Genomic DNA, 22522 nt, shown 5'->3' with positions numbered 1-22522 from the left:
CCACTCTGAATTCAAGAGAAAAAAAATATATAACATTACTTTTGAAATATTCTTCGAGAACCTTATTTATAAGTGAAAATAATTTAGGGGTGCCTGCTTGCTCAGTCAATGGAGCTTGTGGCTCTTGATCTCAGGGTTGAGAGTTCAAGCCCCACGTTGGGTGTGGTGCCTACTTTAAAAAAGATCTGTAAAAAACAAAAAAGAAGTGAAAATAATTTAGAACCTAAAGGAGAAATGACAAAAGAAAATGTTCATAGGAGCATTATTAGTAAGAGCTCAAAAGTGTGAACAACCCAAATGATGAATGGATAAACAAAATGGGGTGTATCCATAGAATGGAATGTTATTTGGCAATGAAAGTAATAACATGGATGAACCTTGAAAACGTGCTGCTAAGGGAAAGAAGCCGGACACAGAAGACCACATGTTGTGTGATTCCATTTAGATGATAAACCCAGAAGAGGCAAATTTGCGGAGACAGAAAATAGATTAGCTCACAGCTGTGGGGGATGGGGCTGGGAAACGAGGGAGTGGTTGCTAATGCAAACAGGGTTTCTTTTTGGGGTGAAGTGTTCTTTTTTTGTTAAATATTTATTTTGAGCGAGCGAGAGAGAGAGAGAGCGTGAGAGAGAAAGGGAGAGAACAAGCACGCTAACAGAGGAGGGGCAGAGAGAAAGAGGGAGAATCCCAAGCAGGCTCTGCACCATCAGTGTGGAGGCTGACCTGGGGCTCGAACCCACAAACCGTGAGATCATGATCAGGGCTGAAGCCAAGCATTGACCACTTAACTAACTGAGTCACGCCAGGTGCCCTGGGGGTGAAGTGTTCACTGGGGTGAAATGGTGATGGGTGCGTAACTATAAAGTGAACCAAGTAAAAACTACTGGATGGTGCACTTTAAATGGGTGAAATAAGTGGCACGACCTGCATGACCGTGACCTACGCCCCCAGACACTCACCTTTGGTGCAGTATGTGACCTCTCCTGCATAGTGGAAGAGCCGGAACTCCATCCAGCCAATCCTCTTTCGGCCCTTCGGCCCCGCCAGCTTCCGGCTGCAACAAGACAGAAAAAGACACAGACCGAACCTTCCTAGTTTGCTGTAACAAAACGCACCAGCATATAAAGCGAAGAGCAAAAGGGATGTCTTGACAAGTCATTTAGGAACGTGACAATCGGCTGGAGGCCCGCCCTGGAAACAAACACACATGCTAGCCTTGCTCCCTAGCTCATCTGCATACAGACTGAGGTCTCTCTAAAATCAGATCTTTCTCTGTGCAGAAAAGGGGACCCCCTTGCATGGCTGGTGGGAACCCAAACTGGTGCAGCCACCGTGGGAAACAGTAGGGAGGTTCCTCCAAACGTTAAAGTAGAACTACTCTTCGATCTAGCAATTGCACTACTAGAATACAATACCAAAGAATATAAAACACTAAGTTGAAAGGATATATCCAGGGGCGACTGGGTGGCTTAGTCGGTTAAGCATCCGACTTCAGCTCAGGTCATGATCTCACGGTTCGTGGGTTTGAGTCCCATATTGGGCTCTGTGCTGACAGCCAGCTCAGAGCCTGAAGACTGTTTTGGATTCTGTGTCTCCCTCTCTCTCTGACCCTCCCCTGTTCACACTGTCTCTCTCAGAAATAAATAAAAACATTAAAAAAATTTTTTAAAAGATAGTGAAAGGATATATCCACCCCTATGTCTATTACAGCATTATTTATAATAGCCAAATTATGGAAGCAGCTCAAGTGTCCATTGAATGATGAATAGATTAAGAGAATGTGGTATATATACACAATGGAATATTACCCAGCCACGAAAAAGGATGACATCTTGCCATTTGCAATGACATGGATGGATCTAGATCATATAATGCTAAGCAGTCAGTCAGAGAAAGACAAGTACCATGCGGTTTCATTCATGTATGGAATTTAAGAAACAAATGAATAAAGGGGGGAAAAAGAGACAAACCAAGAAACAAACTCTAAACTATAAAGAACAAACTGATGGCTACCAGAAAGGACTGGGGTGGGGACATGGGGGAAATGGGTGATGGGGACTGAGGACTGTACTTGTGATGAGCACCGGACATTGTATGGAAGTGTTGAATCACTATACTGTACACCTGAAACTCACATAACACTGTATGTTAACTAACTGGAATTGAAATAAAAACTTAACAATAAAATGTGACCCTTCCCCTGAGAACTGAGGAACTAAAAACCACATGTGAGCCACACTGATTTGTACAATGAAAGAACTCCTACTTTTTCCAGGTGATGAATAAGAAACAATTTTACTACATTTTTGTGATGTTAAGTGACTAAAAGAGTCATAAAACATCATTTTACAGATTCTGGGGATTCCTAATTTTTTATAACCTTTCTTGAAATGTATATGCATATATACTGATGACGCAGATATGCTAAGCATACAGTTCAGAGAATTTTGGCACCATGAACATCAGGTAACGGGCACCCAGATCAGAAACAGAACATTACGGTTCCCTGAGAACCACCCCACCCCCACCTTGAGCCCTTTCCACTTCTTTTATACTTTATAGAAATGCAATTGTATAGTGGATACCTTTTTGTGTCTGATTCCTCTCTTTAATTAAAAAATGTTTAATTCTGAGAGAGAGCATGAATGGGGGACAAGCAGTCAGAGGGAGAGAGGATATGGAGCAGGCTCTGTGCTGACAGCGAGGGCCCAATGCGAGGGTCGAACTCACGCACCGTGAGATCAAGACCTGAGCTCAAGCTGGATGCTTAACTGAGCCACCTGGGTGTCCCTGTGTCTGATTCCTCTTGCTGGCATGTTCTGTGACTTATCTGCATCACTGCACGTAGTTACAGATTGTTTATTCTCGTCACTATGAATTATTCCATTTGTGAATGTAACGCAATGCAATTTTCCATTTTTTTTTTTGCAGATTTAAAAAAAACTTAAGTTTATTTATTTTGAGAGAGAGGATGCAAGTAGGGGAGGGTCAGAGAGAGAGAGACAGAGAGAAAGAGGGAGAATCCTAAGCAGGCTCTGCACTGTCAGCGCAGAGTCCGATGTGGGGTTTGAACTCATGGACCGTGAGAGAGTGGCCTGAGCTGAAGCAGGATGTTTAACTGACTCTGAGCCACCTAGGTGTCCCTCAGTTTTCCATTTTTGACTCATTTCCTTATTCTTGCAATATTCTGCAAAAGCTCTGATAAAGCTACTACCATTTACCTGGCCTTTGCCACAGCCACAAATTGACTTATGGAGTCACTTACAATGCCACACACCAGGTATACTGATTGGCCACATGTCTTATAAGTGGCCAAGCTGTGATTCAAAACCAGGGTTTTAGGATTCCAGAGCATGAGAGATTAGATTCTTTCCTCTTTGCCTCAAAGACTAAGTTAAATTTCTAGTCGATTTTCTGGGATGATATAAACACTCCTTCTCTGCATTGCGTGGTAGTGTTGGAGCACACACGAACGTGAAGATTCGCCGGGTTGTACACTTCAGATCCACACATAGCACTGTGTGTATTTTATATCTGATATCTAACTTAAAAAAAAAAAAAAGATAATTTCTGGGTTTCCTGGGTGGCCTAGTCCATTAAGTGTCTGATTCCTGATTTCAGTTCCTGACATGATTCTCATTGTTTGGGAGGTAGAGCCCCATGTAGTGCTGACTGCACTGAGCCTGGGTGGCTCTCTCCCTCTATCCCTGTCCCTCCCCTGCTTGCATGCTCTCCCTCAAAATAAACATTTTTTAAAAATAAAAAGAAGACTATTTCAAAAAGAAGACTATTTCATGCATGTGACCCTATCCACAATGTAATGATCATAAAGATACAAAATCTTAGGGGCGCCTGGGTGGCTCAGTCAGTTAAGTGTCTGACTTCAGCTCAGGTTATGATCTCATGTTTTGTGAGTTCAGGCCCCTTGTTGGGCTCTGTGCTGACAGCTCAGAGCCTAGAGCCAGTTTCAGATTCTGTGTCTCCCTGTGTCTCTCTCTGCCCCTGCCCTGCTTGCGCTCAAGTCTCTCTTGCTCTCAAAAATAAACAAACATTAAAAAAAATACAAAATCTTAGAACATTCTTCCTGGAATTTGAGTTTAATTTCTACTAACAAAAGGTACACACATCGAGGAGTTGATGTATCATTATGGTGCATCACGTTTCTGGATAGAAGGTACCTTTACTCTTGGGGTCCACTGCCCACACACCCAAGAAAGTGGATAAATGATGAGCTTCCCCAACCAACGGCTTGTCAAGCGAGATACATACGTTTGGAAGTGTGCATGCTTGCCTACTTTCTCTTCCAATTTCTCCAGGAAACTCAAGTCTGTAGCAGGACCGGGACGGATACATTCTTCATCCTTCCAGAGAAAAAGAGAAGCCTTGATCCACAGCATCTTACACCACCAATTCCAAGTTTACATGCCTTTGCCAGCTGTGGCAGAATGTACTGGACTAAAATGCCGTCGCCTCAACACAAGTTCAGGTGAACCTTTGGGGTGGGAGGGCAGTGATCCCTCACGTGTGCTTAGCTTCTCAGAGGGATTGGAAATTCCATGAAAAGTCTCCTCTCCCACCCTTCCGACTGCCATGTTTCCAAAGGCTTCCCAAGGACGCTCTTCGGCTCCCGTGGCCAGCTTACTTGAACACGCCACCTTGTTTTCTCTTAACCGGACACTCTTGACCAAGACCATATCCCCTCTGACTAGGAGCAGAATCTTCGTGGAAAGAAAGCTATAAAGCCCCGGGCAGCTAACTTCTCACATTTCTCCAGCTGTGTCTTTCTACTTCTTATTTCGGGTCCTTCACATCGGTAACATTTAAGAGACCATCTTTAAAATCAACCCTTCAGCTTTTATGAAAACGACAAGAAAAAACCGGGGTTAAGGCTGGTGAGACAACTCTTCTGAAGGAGCATGTCTATCCTTTCAGATTCCATTTATGGAAAACCAGATAGAAACAAGTATTTATTACAAAAAAATATTTAAAAACACTAGTCTAGCCATCCACGTGAGTATCGAGTGCACAGAGAAGAGCTCACACTAGTCTGTGCTTCCTGGAACTTGCTTCCCCAGATGTCCACACGACCCTTCCCAGACCACCTTGGCTACAATCGAATCGTCCTCCCCAGCACATCGCATCTTTTGAGCTTTTTTCTTCATCGTACAACCTATTTATTCTGCCCATGAACCTGTTTGTGGTGCTAGAATTTAAAGCCTCACAAATGTAGTGGTTTTGACCTGTTTTGCCCACTACTGTGCCCCAAAGCACAGGGCACAATCGTTGGCACCAAGTAAGCATTTGGTAAATATTTGTTGAATGGATAGAGTCTGAATGCTGACCCACATACCAGCATAATTCTAAGCCTTGTGCATGTACAATCTCAACCTGTCCTTACAGTTCCTCGAGATAAATGCTACAATCACTGTGTCCATCTAAAGACCAGGAGATTGGAGCTCAGAGAGGGTATGACACGCACCCAAGTTTACATAGCTAGCAAGCAATGGGGCTGGTGTCTGAATCTGGGTCGTGCTCATGTTCCTGGCAACCAGTTACCCTCCGTTCCCTGCTGTACTTTAGAACCTTGTTCACACAACAGTTCGGTGGGGGAGGGCAGCAGGCAGGCAGGAGAGAGACCAGTCATTTTCATTATAAGGGAAAAGATCCCAAAGGCAAAGAGACACTTTCTCATTCACTTTAGATTTTTACAAAGTGATGTTTGGGGGCGCCGGGGGAGCTCAGTCAGTTAGGTGTCCGACTTCGGCTCAGGTCATGGTCTCGCGGTTCGTGGGTTCGAGCTCTGCGTTAGGCTCTGTGCTGACAGCTCTGAGCCCAGAGCTGCTGTGGATTCTGCGTCTCCTCTCTCTCTCTGCCCCTTCCCTGCTCCCTCTCTGTCTCTCTCAAAAATAAATAAACATTAAAAAAAAAAATAGTGATGTTTGAACTGGAACAATTGGGCATAGATGTTCTCAGAAGTTCTAACAGGTCAAGATAAAGTCACAGGTGCACCCCAAGGAGTCTCAACTCTGGATCAATGCACATTCTTTGTAAAACCTCCCTTTGTAGTTTCTGGCTTTCGCTCGTGCTAAGCAACCCATTTTAAGCCTGGGGGAAAAATTCTGCATGGTGGCGACACCGTAGGAATGGACTCCAAGTAAACATTAATTTTCTCACCAGGATGGAAATTATCCCCTTGTGTGTCTCTTCCACCAAATCGCAGATGATCTTGTTGTTGAAATACTGAATTGGCTCCCACTAAAATGACAGAGAGAAAACAATTCTCCACGGGGGATTTAGGTGAAAATAGATCTCTTCTAAATTGATTTTTCCAACATTATTTTTCCAAAATCTGATTTTTTAATCTCTAACATTAAAAAACAAAAAGAAACTTTCTGAATGTCCAAGTAATTTCCCAGGAAAAAAGCTGGGCGGGAGTGAAAAATAATTCTTAGTACTAAGGAGGACAAAATTCTCCAGGGAAACATTATTTCTCAAGCAGATCTCTTTTGCTAGATTAAGAAATCAAATGAGGAGGGAACATTAAGACGTTTACCTCTATACCTTCCATTTCATATTCCGCCTGTTCCGCCTTAAGAGTTCTCTCAATTAACAGCTGCTGGAGTTTCTCATTGCAGTAATTGATGCAGAACTGTTCAAAACTAGAGAAGCCAAAAATTTAAATAACTAAAGCTACACGAGTAGACCAATTAAAAAATTGTATTTACTCAAAAAATTTTTTTAATGTTCATTTTTGAAAGAGAGACAGAGACAGCGTGAGTAGGGGAGGGGCAGAGAGAGCAGGAGATAGAATCCCAAGCAGGCTCTGTGCTGTCAGCATGGAGCCCAATGCAGGGCTTACTCACGAAACTGTGAGATCATGATCTGGACCGAAATCAATAGTTGACGCTTAACTGGCTGAGCCACGCAGGCATCCCTGCATTTAGTTATTTTTTTTTAATTTTTTAATGTTTTATTTATTTCTAGGAGAGAGAGACAGCGTGAGCAGGGTAGGGTCAGAGAGAGAGGGAGTCACAGACTGAAACAGGCTCCAGGCTCTGAGCTGGCAGTCAGCACAGAGCCCGACGCAGGGCTCGAACCCATGAACCGCGAGATCATGACCTAAGCGAAAGTCGGACGCTTAACTGACTAAGCCACCCAGGTGCCCCGCATTTAGTTATTTTTTAAAGATGCTTTTTAATACAGAAAAAGGAAAGTCCTTATTAATCACACAATTTACTAACTAGATCCCAAGAGCCAAGCTAGAAGATGTTTACATTGTTTAACGGTTATTCCAATTCTGGAATAGTCTATGAGTTAGTGACTACGGAAATTCAGAGAATTTCTAAAGATGGGAAAACCAATTCCAACAACATCAGAGATGCCTCAAGCCAGATGCACCCAATGTTCTTAAAGAAGAACAGAGGACCAGGAAGTAATGACGAACTCACCCATTCTTGTCGAAGACCTCAAACCCGTAGATATCCAGCAATCCAATCACAGTCTTCTTGGTGAGATCCTAGGCAAAGTAATGCACACTGCTCATTGGTAGGTCTTTTACTTAATGACTCTTCAAACCTGGGAGCTGCCCCCAAAGCTGGGACTTGCTTATAAAGCTCACACCTTCTCTGTCTCCCACATTGGCTCATAGAGAAATCATAGGGTGGAAACAAATTTCCCAGCCCGCTCCTCTGGCCTGCAGCCCATCGGGATCCCATGGAAGGTTCCACAGCTATCACCTGAGAAGTGTGACTTTCCCCTTCTGATTCACTGCCCTCCTTCAAGCCTTCTCAGCCTCCCAAGTCCACATCAAAGGAGATGTTTATCCAGGAGAGAGGAGTGGGGATACAAATATTATTTTAAATAGAGGACACAGGTGCCTGGGTGGCTTAGTCAGTTAAGGATCTGACTTCAGCTCAGATCATGATCTAACAGTTCATGAGTTCGAGCCCCGTGTCAGGCTCTGGGCTCACAGCTCTGGGCTCACAGCTTGGAGCCTGCTTAGGATTCTGTGTCTCCCTCTCTCTCTGCCCCTCCTGCACTCATGCTCTGTCTCTGTCTCTCTCTCTCAAAAATAAACATTTACAAAAATTAAAAAAAAAAATAGAGGACCAGTGCAGTCAGACAAAGATGACTATTTCAAGAGAAAATCTGTATTTTTTTTGAAAGGGCCACACTTTAGCATTCCGTTCAGTGTCCTGGGCTGATGCCTTCCAAATTTGTCCTTCACATACTACCTCCTTGAGTTTTATGTCTACATATCTTGTACATTGGGGTCATTTCCTTACTTTCTAGTTTGGAGGAAACGCCCAGGGTGAATCTGAAGGATTTGTTGTATTTTTTTTTTCTTATACATATTGAAACATGCTTACTGTTAAACCTAATTCCACGGACACTGAAAGCCACCCAGCATACTTCAATTACTGCGTCTCCCACACTTTGGGACACACTGCAAAAATCACTCAGCATGCGTTTTTTGTGAGCCTACTGTGAGCCTACTGTGTGGGAGGATATTGTCCCTGGGCATCAGGGGCCAACAGCCAATTCTCACAAGTTCTTTCAAATGACGAGGTTGGTTATAAAACGTCACCACGTTAGTGAGAGTGAGTCATCCAAAAACAGGTGGCCTCACCTTGTTCACTAAGGAGGAGTTGATTTTGTTGACCAGCCAAGTAAACGTTCGTCCGTACACGGCCTTCGCCATCGCATCTCTGGCGTAGACAGAGAGCTCCAGTGTCAGTGGGCATATTACCTGAGAACAACAGGGGCATCATTAGAGAAGTTAAAAAACAAACAAAAAGCCACGGGGCGCCTGGGTGGCTCAGTCGGTTAAGGGTCCAACTCTTGATTTTGGTTCAGGTCATAGTCTCATGCTTATGAGATTGAGCCCCTTGTCGAGCTCTGTACTGAACACAGAAGCTGCTTGGGATTCTCTCTCTCCTCTCTCTGCCGCATGCCGTCTCTCAAAAAAATAAATAAATAAATAAATAAAAATTAAAAAAGCCCATTTCCTCCTGAGCTTTCAAATTAGCCTGTAAGGATGGCCAGTAAGGGCTATGTGCTGGGGGTTGACTCCACCCCCACCTGCACACGTTCAGGCAGTAGCTCTTTCTTGAGTGCCCGCTACATGCCAGGCACCACCTGGAGCTGCTGAGACACAGCCGTGACCAAGGCACACAGTTCCAGCCTTTGTGGGTTCAAGGTTGGGGGCCGGGACACTCACACATCATACAGTCGTGCTGCGGGCTGAGAGCGGTATGAGGGGATAGCTGTGGTGCGTTAGCATCGGGGTGGGATGGTCAGGGAGACTCTTTGAGGATGTGACCCCAGGAACTGAAGGCTGAGAAAGCATTAATTAGAGAAGCACAGGGAACAGTATTCCAGTAGAGGGAACAGCATGTGCGAAGACCTCAAGGGGGAAAGGCATGGCGAGATGGGAGGCGTGGGAAGCTAGTGACGGTGCAGTGGTGGGGGTGGGGAGGGTGAGGCAGGAGCTGGAAGGCAGGAGTCCGGCCTCCTCTAGGGTCACCGCCCTGCTCTTCTACGAGGCAGGAAACAGCAGGGAGGGCAGGCCCATCTCCACCTCGTGTCATTTTTACCTCTTCAGTTTTGGCTTCGATCTTTCTGTGGGTGAGAGCCTCCAGGAGGGTGGGTGGGTGGACCCCCAAGAGCTGAACAAATGGAAACCAAAATGCCATTCAGCGAATCGGTTTTGATTTTTGCCGACTTGCAAAGAGTTGGCGCAATTTCCAGGCCCAGGATTATACACCCTGACTGACCACCCTGCCTAAATGCGAAAAGGGGCCAAATCCGATTTTACCCATCTTACTTTTACCCACTCCTTCACCTGCCCCCATGCGCTTTAAATCTCCCAGCCAGTATCAGCCAGAAAGACATGGTGTCAGCCGCTTGGGACCTGGACATCCAGCTGCCTTGAGCTCACCCCTCCCGCCCCTCCGCCTCCGAGAGGGGCTGGGCCTTCCCTGCGCCCTTCAAGAGTGGAGCAGCACCTTGGCGATCCATTTGATCTCGTGGGTGTCCGGTATGGTGGCGCAGCCTTGGTGGTTCTCTTCGAAACAGATGTTCCCCAGGTGTAGGACGCTGGCAAGAATTTCAAAGAGATTCTAGAAACGTGGGAAAGGGTGAGGAGGACAGGGAGAGAAGGGCAGCCGCCAAACCGATGAATGTCGTCACGGGAGATGCCCAAGGAAAACCTCCCTCTTCCCAACTCCAGCCCCGAAGCTCCGAGCTTCCCCTTCCCCAGGAATCAGCTTTTCACCCCCCTCACATGTTAAGGGCAGAGGGATGAAAGAGCCTCCTTCAGTCTCCAGCGCAGGACACTTCTCTTTTTAGATCCTCCGCACCCCCTTCCCACCAATAAAGCATTTCATATGCGAATGCCATGATCCTATATATATATATATATATATATATATGATTCTATATAGATATATAGGATCATGGCCTATAGGATCATGGCATTCGCATATGAAAATTATATTTAATTTAATATAAATATATAATATTTTATTTTACTTTTTATGTATTATTTATTTTTGAGAGAGTGCAAGTGGGGGAGGGTCAGAGAGAGAGAGGGGGACAGAGAATGCAGAGCAGGCTCCGTGCTGACAGCGGCGAACCCCACATGGGGCTCGAACCCACGAGCCATGAGATCACGACCCGAGCCGAAGTTAAATGCTCAACTGACTGAGCCACCCAGTCACCCCTAAATATGTAATATTTTATTTATTTATTTATTTATTTATTTATTTATAATATGTAATATTTTAAATTATGATTCTAGTCCTTGAAAAAGCAATAGTTTTAACCATCAAAAAGGGAAAAAAAAAGAAGATGTAAAAACACCATGTTCATAAATTCTACAGTTTTCTCCAGTTTGTTCAAAACAGAAGTGTAAATAAACAGTAATCCTGTAGTTCCAGAGCATGTAAATATTTGAGATTGGATGTGGGGCACCTGGATGGCTCAGTCGGTTAAGCGTCTGACTTCAGCTCAGTCGGTTAAGCGTCTGACTTCAGCTCAGGTCATGGTCTCACAGTTCAGAGTTCGAGCCCTGCATGGGTCTTTCTGCTGTCAGCACAGAATCTGCTTCAGATCCTCTGTCCCTCTCTTTCTGTCCCTCCCCTGCTCTCTCTCAAAAATAAATAAAAATATTAAAAATATATTTGAGATTGGACTTGAGAGGAAGAAGAAACAAGATGTCCTCCTTGCTCACAGAGTTGGGAAATCTTAGCTGGATGAAATGCAGAATATGCCCAAGTAATATCTGAATTTCAGACAAGCAAGGACTAGTGTTTTGGTAGAAGTTTGTCTCATCAGGACACGCTTATCTGAAACTCCAAAATGACAGGTGTCCTGTATTTTTATTTTCGGGGTCTGGCAACCCTACCAGGTGGTCCCCAAGACACCAGGTTTGTTTTGTCAATCCCAGACCACACCGGCAGTTGTGACCACAGGGCTCCTACCTTGAGGTCATCTTCGGTAAAATCGATGACAGAAAAGGCACTGGAAACAGTTTTCCAGTCGTTCTTGTCATTAATAGACGACTCTTTGGCACAATGGCCCTGTTAACACAGAATTGAGTTGCTTCGTGTCATTTTTACAGGGATTGTTAGGCACACCCAACCATTCTCGAATCGAAATGGTTTTCTCTACAAACACGCAACAGTGAGTTCTAGAATATTCTGAATTGTAAAGAGGCAGGTTTTAGCTTATCGTCTAGCAGAGGATGATTGGTCAACTGTTGCTTTCTTCAAATTTATTTGGAATTCGAGCTCTGCTCTGCGAAGACTTTCAAAGGAACGCATTAGTGGTATGTCTCTTCGAATGCGTTTTTTTTAAAAATTGTTTTCCTTGTCATATTTGCCAAATAAACTGAAGACGTTTGTCTCAGTAACCATCTGCTAAAATATGTGGGGAGAGGACAGCCCTGAAATTCAGAAAACCGTCTCAACGCACTTATAGCCTCCAGAAGAAACTGCAGTGAGGGCCTGCGTAGGAGACAGTCACACAAGAAAAGTTTGGCATTTAGAGAAATGAAGGTTATGTGGGTACAAGCACCAGCAGAGATGTGATGAGACTTCCCACTAACTCTAGAAGTTGTCTTCAAAAAATGTTTTTAAGGGGCGCCTGGGTGGCTTAGTCGGTTAAGCGTCCGACTTTCGCTTGGGTCATGATCTCGCGGTTCGTGGGTTCAAGCCCCGCGTCGGGCTCTGTGCTGACTGCCGGCTCAGAGCCTGGAGCCTGTTTCAGTCTGTGACTCCCTCTCTCTCTGACCCTCCCCTGCTCACGCTGTCTCTCTCTCTCTCCTAGAAATAAATAAAACATTAAAAAAAATTAAAAAAAATGTTTTTAAATGTTTTATTTATTCTTGAGAGAGAGCCAGAAAGACAGAGACAGAGCATGAGTGGGCGAGGGGCAGAGCGAGTCGGGGACACTGAATCCAAACCAGGTTCCAGGCTCTGAGCTGTCAGCACAGAGCCCGACAGGGGGCCTGAACTCACAAACTGTGAGATCACGATGCTTAACCGTCTGAGTCCCCCAGGCGTCCCTAGAAGTTGTCTTTTAAATAAGATACATACCACCAAGGGTCACAATTGAAAGGGAAGATAGTCTAGATGAAGGGTTTTTTTTTGTTTTTGCTTTTTGTTTTTATGATTTTGCTTTTGTAGTACAGGGTGTTCCTAGATTCCTGGCTATCTGAAGATCCGTCACGTTAAAAGATTTCCTTGTTGCCTGGGGAAACCAGAGGGGCTATACCAGGGAAAGATCCACTGGCAAACTGGCCAGTGTTCAATGTGCAACCTCCCAAATATCCCTCCCGTTTCAACCAATTACATCTGCTCCCACCCCCACCAAGGGTGGGGCCAGCTTAAGTCAGTCCTTCCAGAGCACCCAGAGGCTGGGACACAGTGCAGATAAACTGCAAAGTAAAGCCACAGAGTTTGCCACAGTTATGGGAGAACACGAAATTGAACAAAATAGTATTGGCGAATGGTTTGAACCACTGTGGCATGAAGATCCGGCCAGAAAAAAAAATCTGCAAAGATAAAGACAAGATACATTCCAAAAGGGAATGATTTGAATTATCAAAGGGTTAGGAGAAGCCCTTGGGAAAAGGACTGAAGCTCTTTAATATTTTTATAAATCGACCCTCTCTGATCATGCCACGAGGAGCCAAATGTGAGGCTACCATACAGCTCTGTCGGAAAAATTCGGTTCTCTAAAAGGAAAAAGATATGTCATATTTAAATTACTCTTCATTCTCACAGTTAGCACAAAGTTTGTAAAAGGCAATTGAGATTCTTTTACCTTCATTATTTAGCTTCAATTTCAAGATAAATTTCGGTCATGTCTACTCTTTCACCGTGACTGTGAAATGATGGTCCTTCTCTTACAAGATTCACTTCCTAAGACCTCATTCTCTTTCTCAAATGATAGCCCAATTGCACTCTGCCAAGTGACCTCCATTCAAAGCCAGACCCAGCAGAGAAGTGAAAAATCTGAAAATCTTGGGGCGAAAAAAGGTGCTAGTGACCTCATATATTGATAGGTGCTAGACAGTCTGGACCCTCTAGAACCTCAGTGCTGGCTGCAGAAAAACTAATGGTGGGGAGTCAAATTCTCCAAGTCCATTTTACAACACCGGTTGCTTATGGGAATGGCCTGAACTCTTTCTGTAAGGAGGTCCATTAATTTTGCAGTTAACAACTGTCAGAATGGGAGGCAAGGTGAAGAGTCTTCTCCAAACTAGTTTTGGAAAACAGAAGGGAGCAGCACGGATTGTGGACACAGATGGACGGTGAGTTAATATCACACCCAGATCCGCAGTTCTCACTTCTGCTGTGCATTAGAATCACCAGGGATTCATTTAATTATCCAGAGTCACAGCGAGTGTGCAAGTGTTTAACACAGCCTTGATGTCCACCTCAGACCAACTAGATCTGAATCTTTAGATGGCATGTGCGTGCAAGTGTGTGTGTGTGTGTGTGTGTGTGTCTGTGTGTGTATGTGTGTGTCTGTGTGTGTTGAAAAACCTCCTCAGGTGATTCTAATTTCAGCCAGGGCTGAGAACCACTCACCCAGAGATTGGTTACTTTACTGAGATGATCTGCCTGCCAGGCATAAAGAAAGGGGTTATAGGTGTCAAGAAGCCAGTCCATAGGATATCTCCAGAACGGTAATGAGGAAGTTCTTGGCCATCCCATAGAAGCCCCTACTAACACCCTTCATCCCTGCCCCCAAAGGGCCACCAAGCCAAGGGCTGGTCCTTCCGACCTGTGAGAGGTATTTATACAGCTGGGGGTCCCGTTCAAGTCCAAGGTAAGCAAGGAGTTTCTCTTCGCCTCCCTCCAGCAGCTGGTAGAAGATGTGGAAGTTCCTCTCGCCCTGGTTTTGATAGACAACTCGAGACTTTTCTATCAGGTAACTGATGATATGCCCGCCTACGGGGATGCCCTTCAGAACAGAACAAAAAACACACAATGAGAACAGAGCCCCTCTCTTACTGGTGTCTTCTGAGGAACAGAAAAATCTGAACTCCAAATGATTCTTCTTCTACGCTTAGGGTCTTCTGTTTAAAAATATTTTTGCCTGCCCTGAGGTCATGAGAAGGATTTTCTATGCTTCTGCCTAGAAGGGTAATCATTTTGCCATTTACATTTAGGACTGTGGTCGATCACTATTGAATTTTTGGGTACGGAGGGAGGTAGGGGGTCAAAGGGCTTTTTAGTCACATGGATTTTAGATTGATCAGCACCATTTGCTAGAAAGGCAATCCTTTCCCTATTGGATCACAGTGGTGCTTTGGTCATAAGTCAGGCAATTCTATCATACTTGGAGGCCTTTGTAGACTCCATTCCGGTCCACTGGCCTGTTTCTATATCTTTGTGGCAGTATCACATGGTTTTATGTTTAAGAATAGAGCCAGTAAGGGATTTGCATTCCAGAACATATATAGAACTCCTGCAAATCAATATGAGAAAAACAGCCTAATTAAAAGTGGGTAAAAGGCTTTACCACAAACTTTTTAGTTGGCCAGTTATCAAGACTTCACTAATCCTCAGGGAAATACAAACATCAATCACAGTGGGAAACCACTCTAGTCCATCAGAATGCCTCAAACCTAAAAGGACTGACAATACCTGATGCTCTCAAGGGTTCAGAGAACCCTGCTGGTAACTGGAACCATCATTAGTTATCATAACATTCTTGATAAGAACCCAACAATGCCACTTCCGGTGTGTGCCCAACATAAGTGGATGTTAATATCTACTCGAAGACACGTTACAAGGATGTTCAGAGCACTGTTTGCAACAGCCCCAAACTGGAAACCCAAATGTCCATCAACAGGAGAACAGAAAAATCGTGATGAGGTCACATAAGCAAAAAATGACCAACATGGAGTGACATTAATGAATCTGACAGAGTGTTGATTAAAGAGAGCCAGACAAAAAAATAGGACATATAATTCCATACATGAGGCCCAAGAACCAGCAAAATTAATCTGATTATAGAGGTATGAGCAGTTGGTAACCTTTGGGAGGGCAACGTACTGTCAGAGAAGGGCAGGAGAATCTTCTAGGTGCTAGAAATTGTTATATTTTGATCTGAGTGCCGGTTATCACAGGAAGATACACATGTAAAAATTCATTAAACTGGACTCATGTCATGCTTCCTTTTCAGTAGATGTGTTGAATTTCAATAAGAAGTTTAAAAACAGACATAACTATTCAACTTTTCTTCAGAGTCTGTGCACACTTCGCCAGAAGTCCATGCACCAGTCTCTGGAAAACCCTGAGCCAGTCTGTTATCACTACACTCAACACTCAGCCAACAACTGTTCTCTAGTTTAAGTGATACTTTGTCATCTGAAATTCTATGTCCTTGAGAACTCTATCAATCCTTCCCACTTGCATTGGCCCCATTTAAATTCTGTAAACAGACAATACTCTTATATATTGTCTCCGGTCGCCTCCAGGGTCAGAGCTGAACAGTTGTGATGGAAACCATACGGTCCACAAAGTATAAAATATTGGCTATCTGTCCCTAACAACAACAACAAAAAAGTTTGCCGACCCATGCCATATGATTATGTATACCCAAACAATCATTTCCATGTGATTGTTCTCAAGCTTTATAAGAAATGTCATCATACTGACCCACAGGACATTCCTTCCTAAGACTTGACCATGTTATGTGTTAGCTTCATTCACATGCTCTTGCTGTTATGTGACTTTTCATTGGGTGAACATCCCACCATTTAACCATTTTCCTGTCGATGGACACTCAGTCCTCTCCAGATGTTGACTGTTTCCAGACCTTTTACCATCATGAGCAGGGCTCTTGTGGGCAGCCTTGCAAGTCTCCAAGAGCAGAATGGCTCCACCTTAGATGCTGTGATTTCAACTTCACAAGATAATAATATCGTTTTCCAAGTGGGTTGCACCAGTGTGAGCTCCACCGGCAATGTGGAAGAGTTCCTAATTATCCACATCTTCACCAACAGCTGGTGTGATCAGACTTCTTAATTTTTGCTCACTCAGAAAGTATACAATGGTATCTCATTGTGGTCTTTGTTTGCATTTCCCAAAATGCCACTAATTCTGGGTTTTTTAATTATTTGAGCCAATAAAGCCTTTTCTCCCTTAAGGGAACTTGGGTCAGGTTTCTGTCACTGGCAGGCTGAGGGGTCCCCATGACCCAGTAATAGGAACTTCAGTGTACCTTATAGTCAAACTGGATGTCCATGTATTTTCCGAATCTGCTGGAGTTGTCATTCCGGAGTGTTTTGGCATTTCCAAAAGCCTTGCAATACAAAGCGAGGGAGACAAGGACAGACTGAATCAAACTGTTGTACCCGGTCATTTATGCTCATCAAATTCCTAACCCCAAATGCAATGATTATGAAAATGGAGGAGGGAGGGGAAGCCAGAGATGAAAGCCATACTTTATCTTCTTAAGAAGGAATGATGAAATTCAGAGGATTTGATACCAAATACCAAGGATGGAGCAAGAAAAAAGGAAAAATAGATCTCTCTAGCATCCAATCTAGGACTGACTAGGGAGAGCTATAGAGGCCCCTAGCCCCTTGCTGTTCTAGAGTTGATGGCACCCATTACCAGACCCCTTTTTCTATCAAAGAGGCAAACTGTTCAGCCCATAGGGCTACAGGGAAAATTCCTTCAACCACAAACACCTTTTACATGAAGGGCAACAAAAACACAGAATAAAATTACTTGTTCAAAATCATCCCACAAATCAGTGAATTGCAATAGCAGGGGTAATGATCAAAATAATTTCAATTAAATTAGAAAGGTAATTAAAAATAGAGCATGACTTCAGTGCTTACTAATTCTGCTGTGTGCTTTTTATGCATTCATCTTGTTTTATCCTCAGAAACTCCTAAGAGGTAGGAACTATGAGTAGACCCATTCCACAGATAGGGAAACAGGATCTGGATCTGGAGTGATTTGCTAAAGCCTGCTGGCACGTGGCTGCCCTGGGATTAGTGTCCACGCCTGCTGGACTTCAAGGTTATCCCCTTAACCACAGTATCTCCCTTGAGTCCTTTCTGCTTAACGCCCAGATGGCGACCTGCCCATTTTGACCGCCCTCGCAGGCAGAAGTTTCTTCTTACTTAATGACCTCCCTAGAATTCCCCTCCACAGGTCCTCATGGATCACTTACCTCCAGCACTGGATTGGAGAGCAGCAGTCTGTCACGGGCTATTTGTAGTGACTCGGTCATTGGGCAGGTCACGGCAAAATACTGGAGAATCTTCTTGGAGGCCTCCGTCTTCCCTGCCCCGCTCTCTCCAGAAATGAGGATGAAGTGGTTAGTTAGCTGGGAGCACATCATGCGATAAGCGTTGTCAGCTATGGCGTAGCTGGAGGAGGAGTGGGAAGGGGCTGTACACAATGCCCACCGGAGCGGAAGGACCAAGTACCCCGCCTCCAGGAAACCATATCCAGGCTGTGGTACAAGGACACTGAGCTCAGGTGTCAAACTCTCACCAAGATCCATTGACTGATCACAGATAAAACGTACCAGAAATCAAAACTCAGATAACAGAGTTAAGGTGGACAAGTTGAGCAACAATGGACATTTTTAAAAGTTTATTTATTTTGAGAGAGACTGATAGAGAGCATGCACGTGCAGAGGAGGGGCAGAGAGAGAGGGGGAGATTGAATCCCAAGCAGGCTCTGTGCTGTCAGCTCAGGGCCTGACTCAGGGTTCGATCCCACAAACCACGAGATCATGACCTGAGCCAAAATCAAGAGTTGGGTCCGCAACTGACTGAGTCAGCCAGACATGCCAATAATGGACATTTTTTTTAATGTAACGAATTTATTTTGAAAAATCCATCAACATTTCTTTTTTCTTTCTCTTTCTTTCTTTCTTTCTTTCTTTTTTTTTTTTTTAGTTTATTATTTTGAGAAAGGGAGAGCACATGTGTTTGCGAGCTGGGAGAGGGCAGAGAAAGAGGGAGAGAATCCCAAGCAGGCTCCAGGCTGTCACTGTAGAGCCCAACATGGGGCTCGTACCATGAACTGTGAGATCATGGACTGAGCCAAAATCATGAGTCAGATACTCAACCGACTAAGCCACCAAGGCACCCCCATCAACATTTCTTATGAGAATAAACCAGACACTAAATTATATCCCCAAGAGACGTTCTATTAACTGTAGGTAGAAATAAAATCTTGTCTAAATATTTTAAGCACTTAATAGCTATAATAAGATCTCAAGTTTCCTCTTTCCTTCAAAACGTAGCCTAGTAAAAGTACCAAGATGAGAAAGCAAAAAAATCTTAAAAGCTCTGTGATATCTATAGGACACGAGGTAAAACTATTATAAGGGCTTTACCTTCAAGATCAGAAACCAAAGCATGAAAGTCTCCCAAGAGTATAATCTTCCTATGTGGCTGAGTTTGAAAGCTGGCTATTTTGGATACCACTAGTGGTAGTGGTAATGGTGCAGAAGGGTTTAGAAATGACTTAAAGGAGGTGAATAGATAAGTCACCAATAAAAATGGAGGGAGAGCCTAAATATTAGCCCAGAAGTCAACCAGGGAGAACTGAGAAATTCAGCAGAGCCCTAGTGACATATGGGTCACACAGGAAATTGCTGGTCCTACGGATGCTCCTTTGCCGCCATGATACTCAGACAACAGCAGATGGCGCTATAGCAAACCTCTTCCCAGAAAAGACCCCTCTGGAGCCACACTCTTGGAGCTGTTAACAGTTATAAAAGATTCCACCTCTCCTGATATTTAAACTGAGCCTTGACAATGATCTGATTATTTCTATCGTGTTGAAAGAATTTACCAAGAAGGCAGAAGTTTAAGTGAGGTACAGAACCTAATAAGGATGCATCAAGGATTTGGATGGATGGATGGGGTGACTGGATGGATGGATGGATGGATGGGTGGGTGGATGGGTGGATGGATGGATGGGTGGGTGGATGGATGGGTGGGTGGATGGGTGGGTGGGAAAGAGGGAGAGAAGGAAGAGGAAAGAAGAGGGAGAGAGAAACACTACTGATGACCCCTCTACGTGCTACTTACAGATGTGGTGGCAGTTCAAAGAAATTGACCCCTTGATAAAGTCCCATCTGGCTCACAGTGTAGATTCCCAGCTCCTGGTATGGATTCACAGATACAAGGAGGGTCCCAATATAGGTCTAGAAGAATGGACAAAAGCACTAGTGAGGAACTGCAGGTGCAAATGGCTACAGTGAAAGAGCATCCCATGCTGTGATCTCCATGTGCTCATTTTGTGCTGGGGATATAAAACAGTAAATAAGATGGGCGGTGTATCTGCTGTCATGGAGCTTACATGTGTGTGCACACGTCTGGGGAGAGGGGCAGACAACCAGCCCAAGGGTTCCAGACTGCTTCAATCAGAATGCTAAGAAAGGGGTACAAAGGGTAATGAGAGAGAGAGAGAGTGACCAAAGAAGGCCACCTTAGCCTGTGGGCTTAGGGAAGTCTTCTTTAAGGAGGAGGCTCTGAGCTGAGACTTGAATGATGAAAAAAAGTAGGCAGGAAAGGGCAGGTCAGGCGGAGAGGCCAAGTGTGGGCAGGGTGGCTGCCCTGGAGGCCAGCGAGGGAGGGGGAAGGGAAGATGGTAAGACATAAAGTCCTAGATGAAGGAAGTTCAGATTCCCCAGGACATGAAGAACCCAGGGTTTATTCCAAATGCAGTGCATGGTGGGGACACCACTCTCCCTGCTGGTAAGTAATATTTGCCTTAAACTGTAAATGTAAAATGGATAGCTTTAAGAAGGAAGCACCACAATCTGATTTACATTGATGTTTCATGGAGGTCTCTCCGGCCACTGGGTGAAAGCAGGGCAGGTGGGCATCCCAGCTGTCTCCAGCTGGGCAAACAGTCCCACCTGGATTTCCCTGGATTGGCATGTATTTCCCTGGATTGCAATGTTGGAATCTATGAGTGGTCGAGTTTCTCAAATACTTATGATTGTAACAGAACCGCTAATGTAAAAGCTTCTTGGAATAGGCTTATGAATAACCAAAGCTCTAACCCTCTTAAATAGAAGAAAAAAGAAATGTTTGGACTCCTTTGAAAATACATCTGGAATTTTCGAATTCTGAGTTTGTTACTGGTTTTCATTTCAGAGCCTCAATATCGGAGGTTCTCAAGTCACTGCTAAATTAGGCAAAAATCATTCTAATGAATGTTTCTAATCTCTAGAACAAAGTCAAACAGAGAACTAGAACAGATGATAACACCGTATTTTGTCTAAAATTCTGCAATGGCTTCCATTCCTAGAAATCTCCCAGGGTAGAAGAATATAGTTGCTGACATCTATCTGTTCAAACCAGAAATGGTTTATTCATGATGGTCCTATCATCGCACGTACACTGCTCCATACCACACTCTTTCTCCTTTGCTTATGCATAAAATCTATTTCCACAATTAAAAATAGATACTCTAAGAAGTATATTTACTTCTTATATGTTTATTTCTCCTAGTAGCCTTGGTTTCAACAAGCAGATTAAGTCATGGTACCGTTAAAAACAAAATAGCTATAAGATAAATATTGTTAGATGGCTTTTCATTGTCTAATCTACTCTTAGCAGTAGCGAATAAAATCTCAAGAAAGTTAATTTAATAGCACACAGAGACACTGTGGAGTTTACCCGAAAAGAATCTACCTGAAATGTGACCCATCAAATCCAGGTGGGCTGATAAACGGGGAACTTAATAAATACTAACCACCACTAGGAGCAAGTGGACCACCCTAAGAACAGTCTGGCCGTGTGTTGCAACCCTGCCCCTTGAAGATTCATGGGATGTGGTGGACATCCATTATGTTTGCCTGTCTGGCATCTGGATCCCCTTCTTCCAGCAGGTTCCTTTGAGGACCGCAGTCTTATCAAATGGGAAGGTGCGCACTGGCCTAAATCCTTGCCTCCGGGGCGGGGCCTGGGTAAATAGCCTGGCCAATCAGAATATTCCTCATTTTAGCTATGGGGATTGGTTCAGAGGTAAGCACATGACCCAAGATGGGCCAATCAGAGCTAACCAATGTCTGTGTCTCCGGGATGAATTACTCTCTTGTCTACCAACACGGACCTCGCCACCTTGCCACCTTGCAAGTCCGCCCCAGAAAGAGACCTTTGCAAAATCGAGCAGAGAGGTGGGAAAGAGCCCTCAAGGCTCTGCGAGAATCATCACGCTAGACCCTAGATCTATTTCTGGACCCTTAAGGGACATGGGTCAATAGATTCTGTCTTGGGGCTTGTGCCCATTTAAGCTGGCTCTCTGTCCCTGGAAGCCAGAATTGGGGTACATCGGGCAGTGGTTCCTTCACACCTCCCTTTAAAGGCTGACCTAACAGAGAGATAGTGTTCACCATCCTCAAGGCTGTGAAGGCAGGCAGGAGGGGAGCCACCCGCCAGGAAAACAGCCGAGGAACGGTTACGTTACATAGATGAGGTTCTCGCTGAAACGCTTTCGAAGGTTGTCCAGAAACGCAGATTCGCTGGTGTAGGCATCCAAGAGCACAAAATCCTGCACCCCGACCTTGTCCCGGGCGGTCAGCGCGCTTTCCATGTGCAGACGAATGTGCCTCCTCCTCACTTCTTCTTTCTGCAGCAAACAGAACATTACTCAGCAGCTCGCTTACTCTGTAGTTCCTGTTGCTCATCTAATATGGAAACAGCGAGGTACCCTGGGGACAGTGGAGTGCTGAGGTCAGATGATGTTCTCTTCATTAAGAGTCTACAATCTGGTTAGGGATACAAGGAGATGGTAATAAAAGCAGAAATAGTAACAGCAGCAACTGAGGGCAACTGAGCAGTGACCGTGCCAGGTACTATGCTAAATACTTGACTTGTATTTTCTTTAGCCCTCGTTCTGATGCTAGGAAGTAAATGCTATTATCGTGCCCATTTACCAGACGAGGAACTAAGGACAGAGACATTATAAAACATGTCTGAATTCTGTCAAAGGGCAGAAGCAGGATATGAACCTAG

General features: G+C 44.4%; 1 protein-coding gene across 1 annotated transcript in view; it reads right to left on the bottom strand.

Moving 5' to 3' along the window:
* Positions 1–22100, bottom strand: part of MYO1H (myosin IH) — a 46889-nt gene extending 24789 nt beyond the window's left edge. The window contains exons 1-14 of the mRNA XM_039241492.1: positions 21975–22100; positions 19586–19701; positions 17707–17905; positions 16744–16824; positions 14296–14475; positions 11484–11582; positions 10008–10121; positions 9597–9668; positions 8630–8749; positions 7449–7516; positions 6554–6659; positions 6175–6255; positions 4270–4361; positions 960–1054 (exon numbers count right to left, since the gene is read on the bottom strand). Of these exons, the coding sequence (XP_039097423.1) occupies positions 960–1054; positions 4270–4361; positions 6175–6255; positions 6554–6659; positions 7449–7516; positions 8630–8749; positions 9597–9668; positions 10008–10121; positions 11484–11582; positions 14296–14475; positions 16744–16824; positions 17707–17905; positions 19586–19701; positions 21975–22100 (1549 nt within the window). The remainder of the gene's footprint in view (positions 1–959; positions 1055–4269; positions 4362–6174; positions 6256–6553; positions 6660–7448; positions 7517–8629; positions 8750–9596; positions 9669–10007; positions 10122–11483; positions 11583–14295; positions 14476–16743; positions 16825–17706; positions 17906–19585; positions 19702–21974) is intronic.
* Between the last annotated feature and the right edge of the window lie 422 nt (positions 22101–22522).

The sequence above is a fragment of the Hyaena hyaena genome, unplaced genomic scaffold, assembly GCF_003009895.1.
Source record: "Hyaena hyaena isolate Hyena2069 unplaced genomic scaffold, ASM300989v1 scaffold_0, whole genome shotgun sequence".
NCBI classification, from domain to species: Eukaryota; Metazoa; Chordata; class Mammalia; order Carnivora; family Hyaenidae; genus Hyaena; species Hyaena hyaena.
This window is presented reverse-complemented; position numbering and strand designations above follow the sequence as displayed.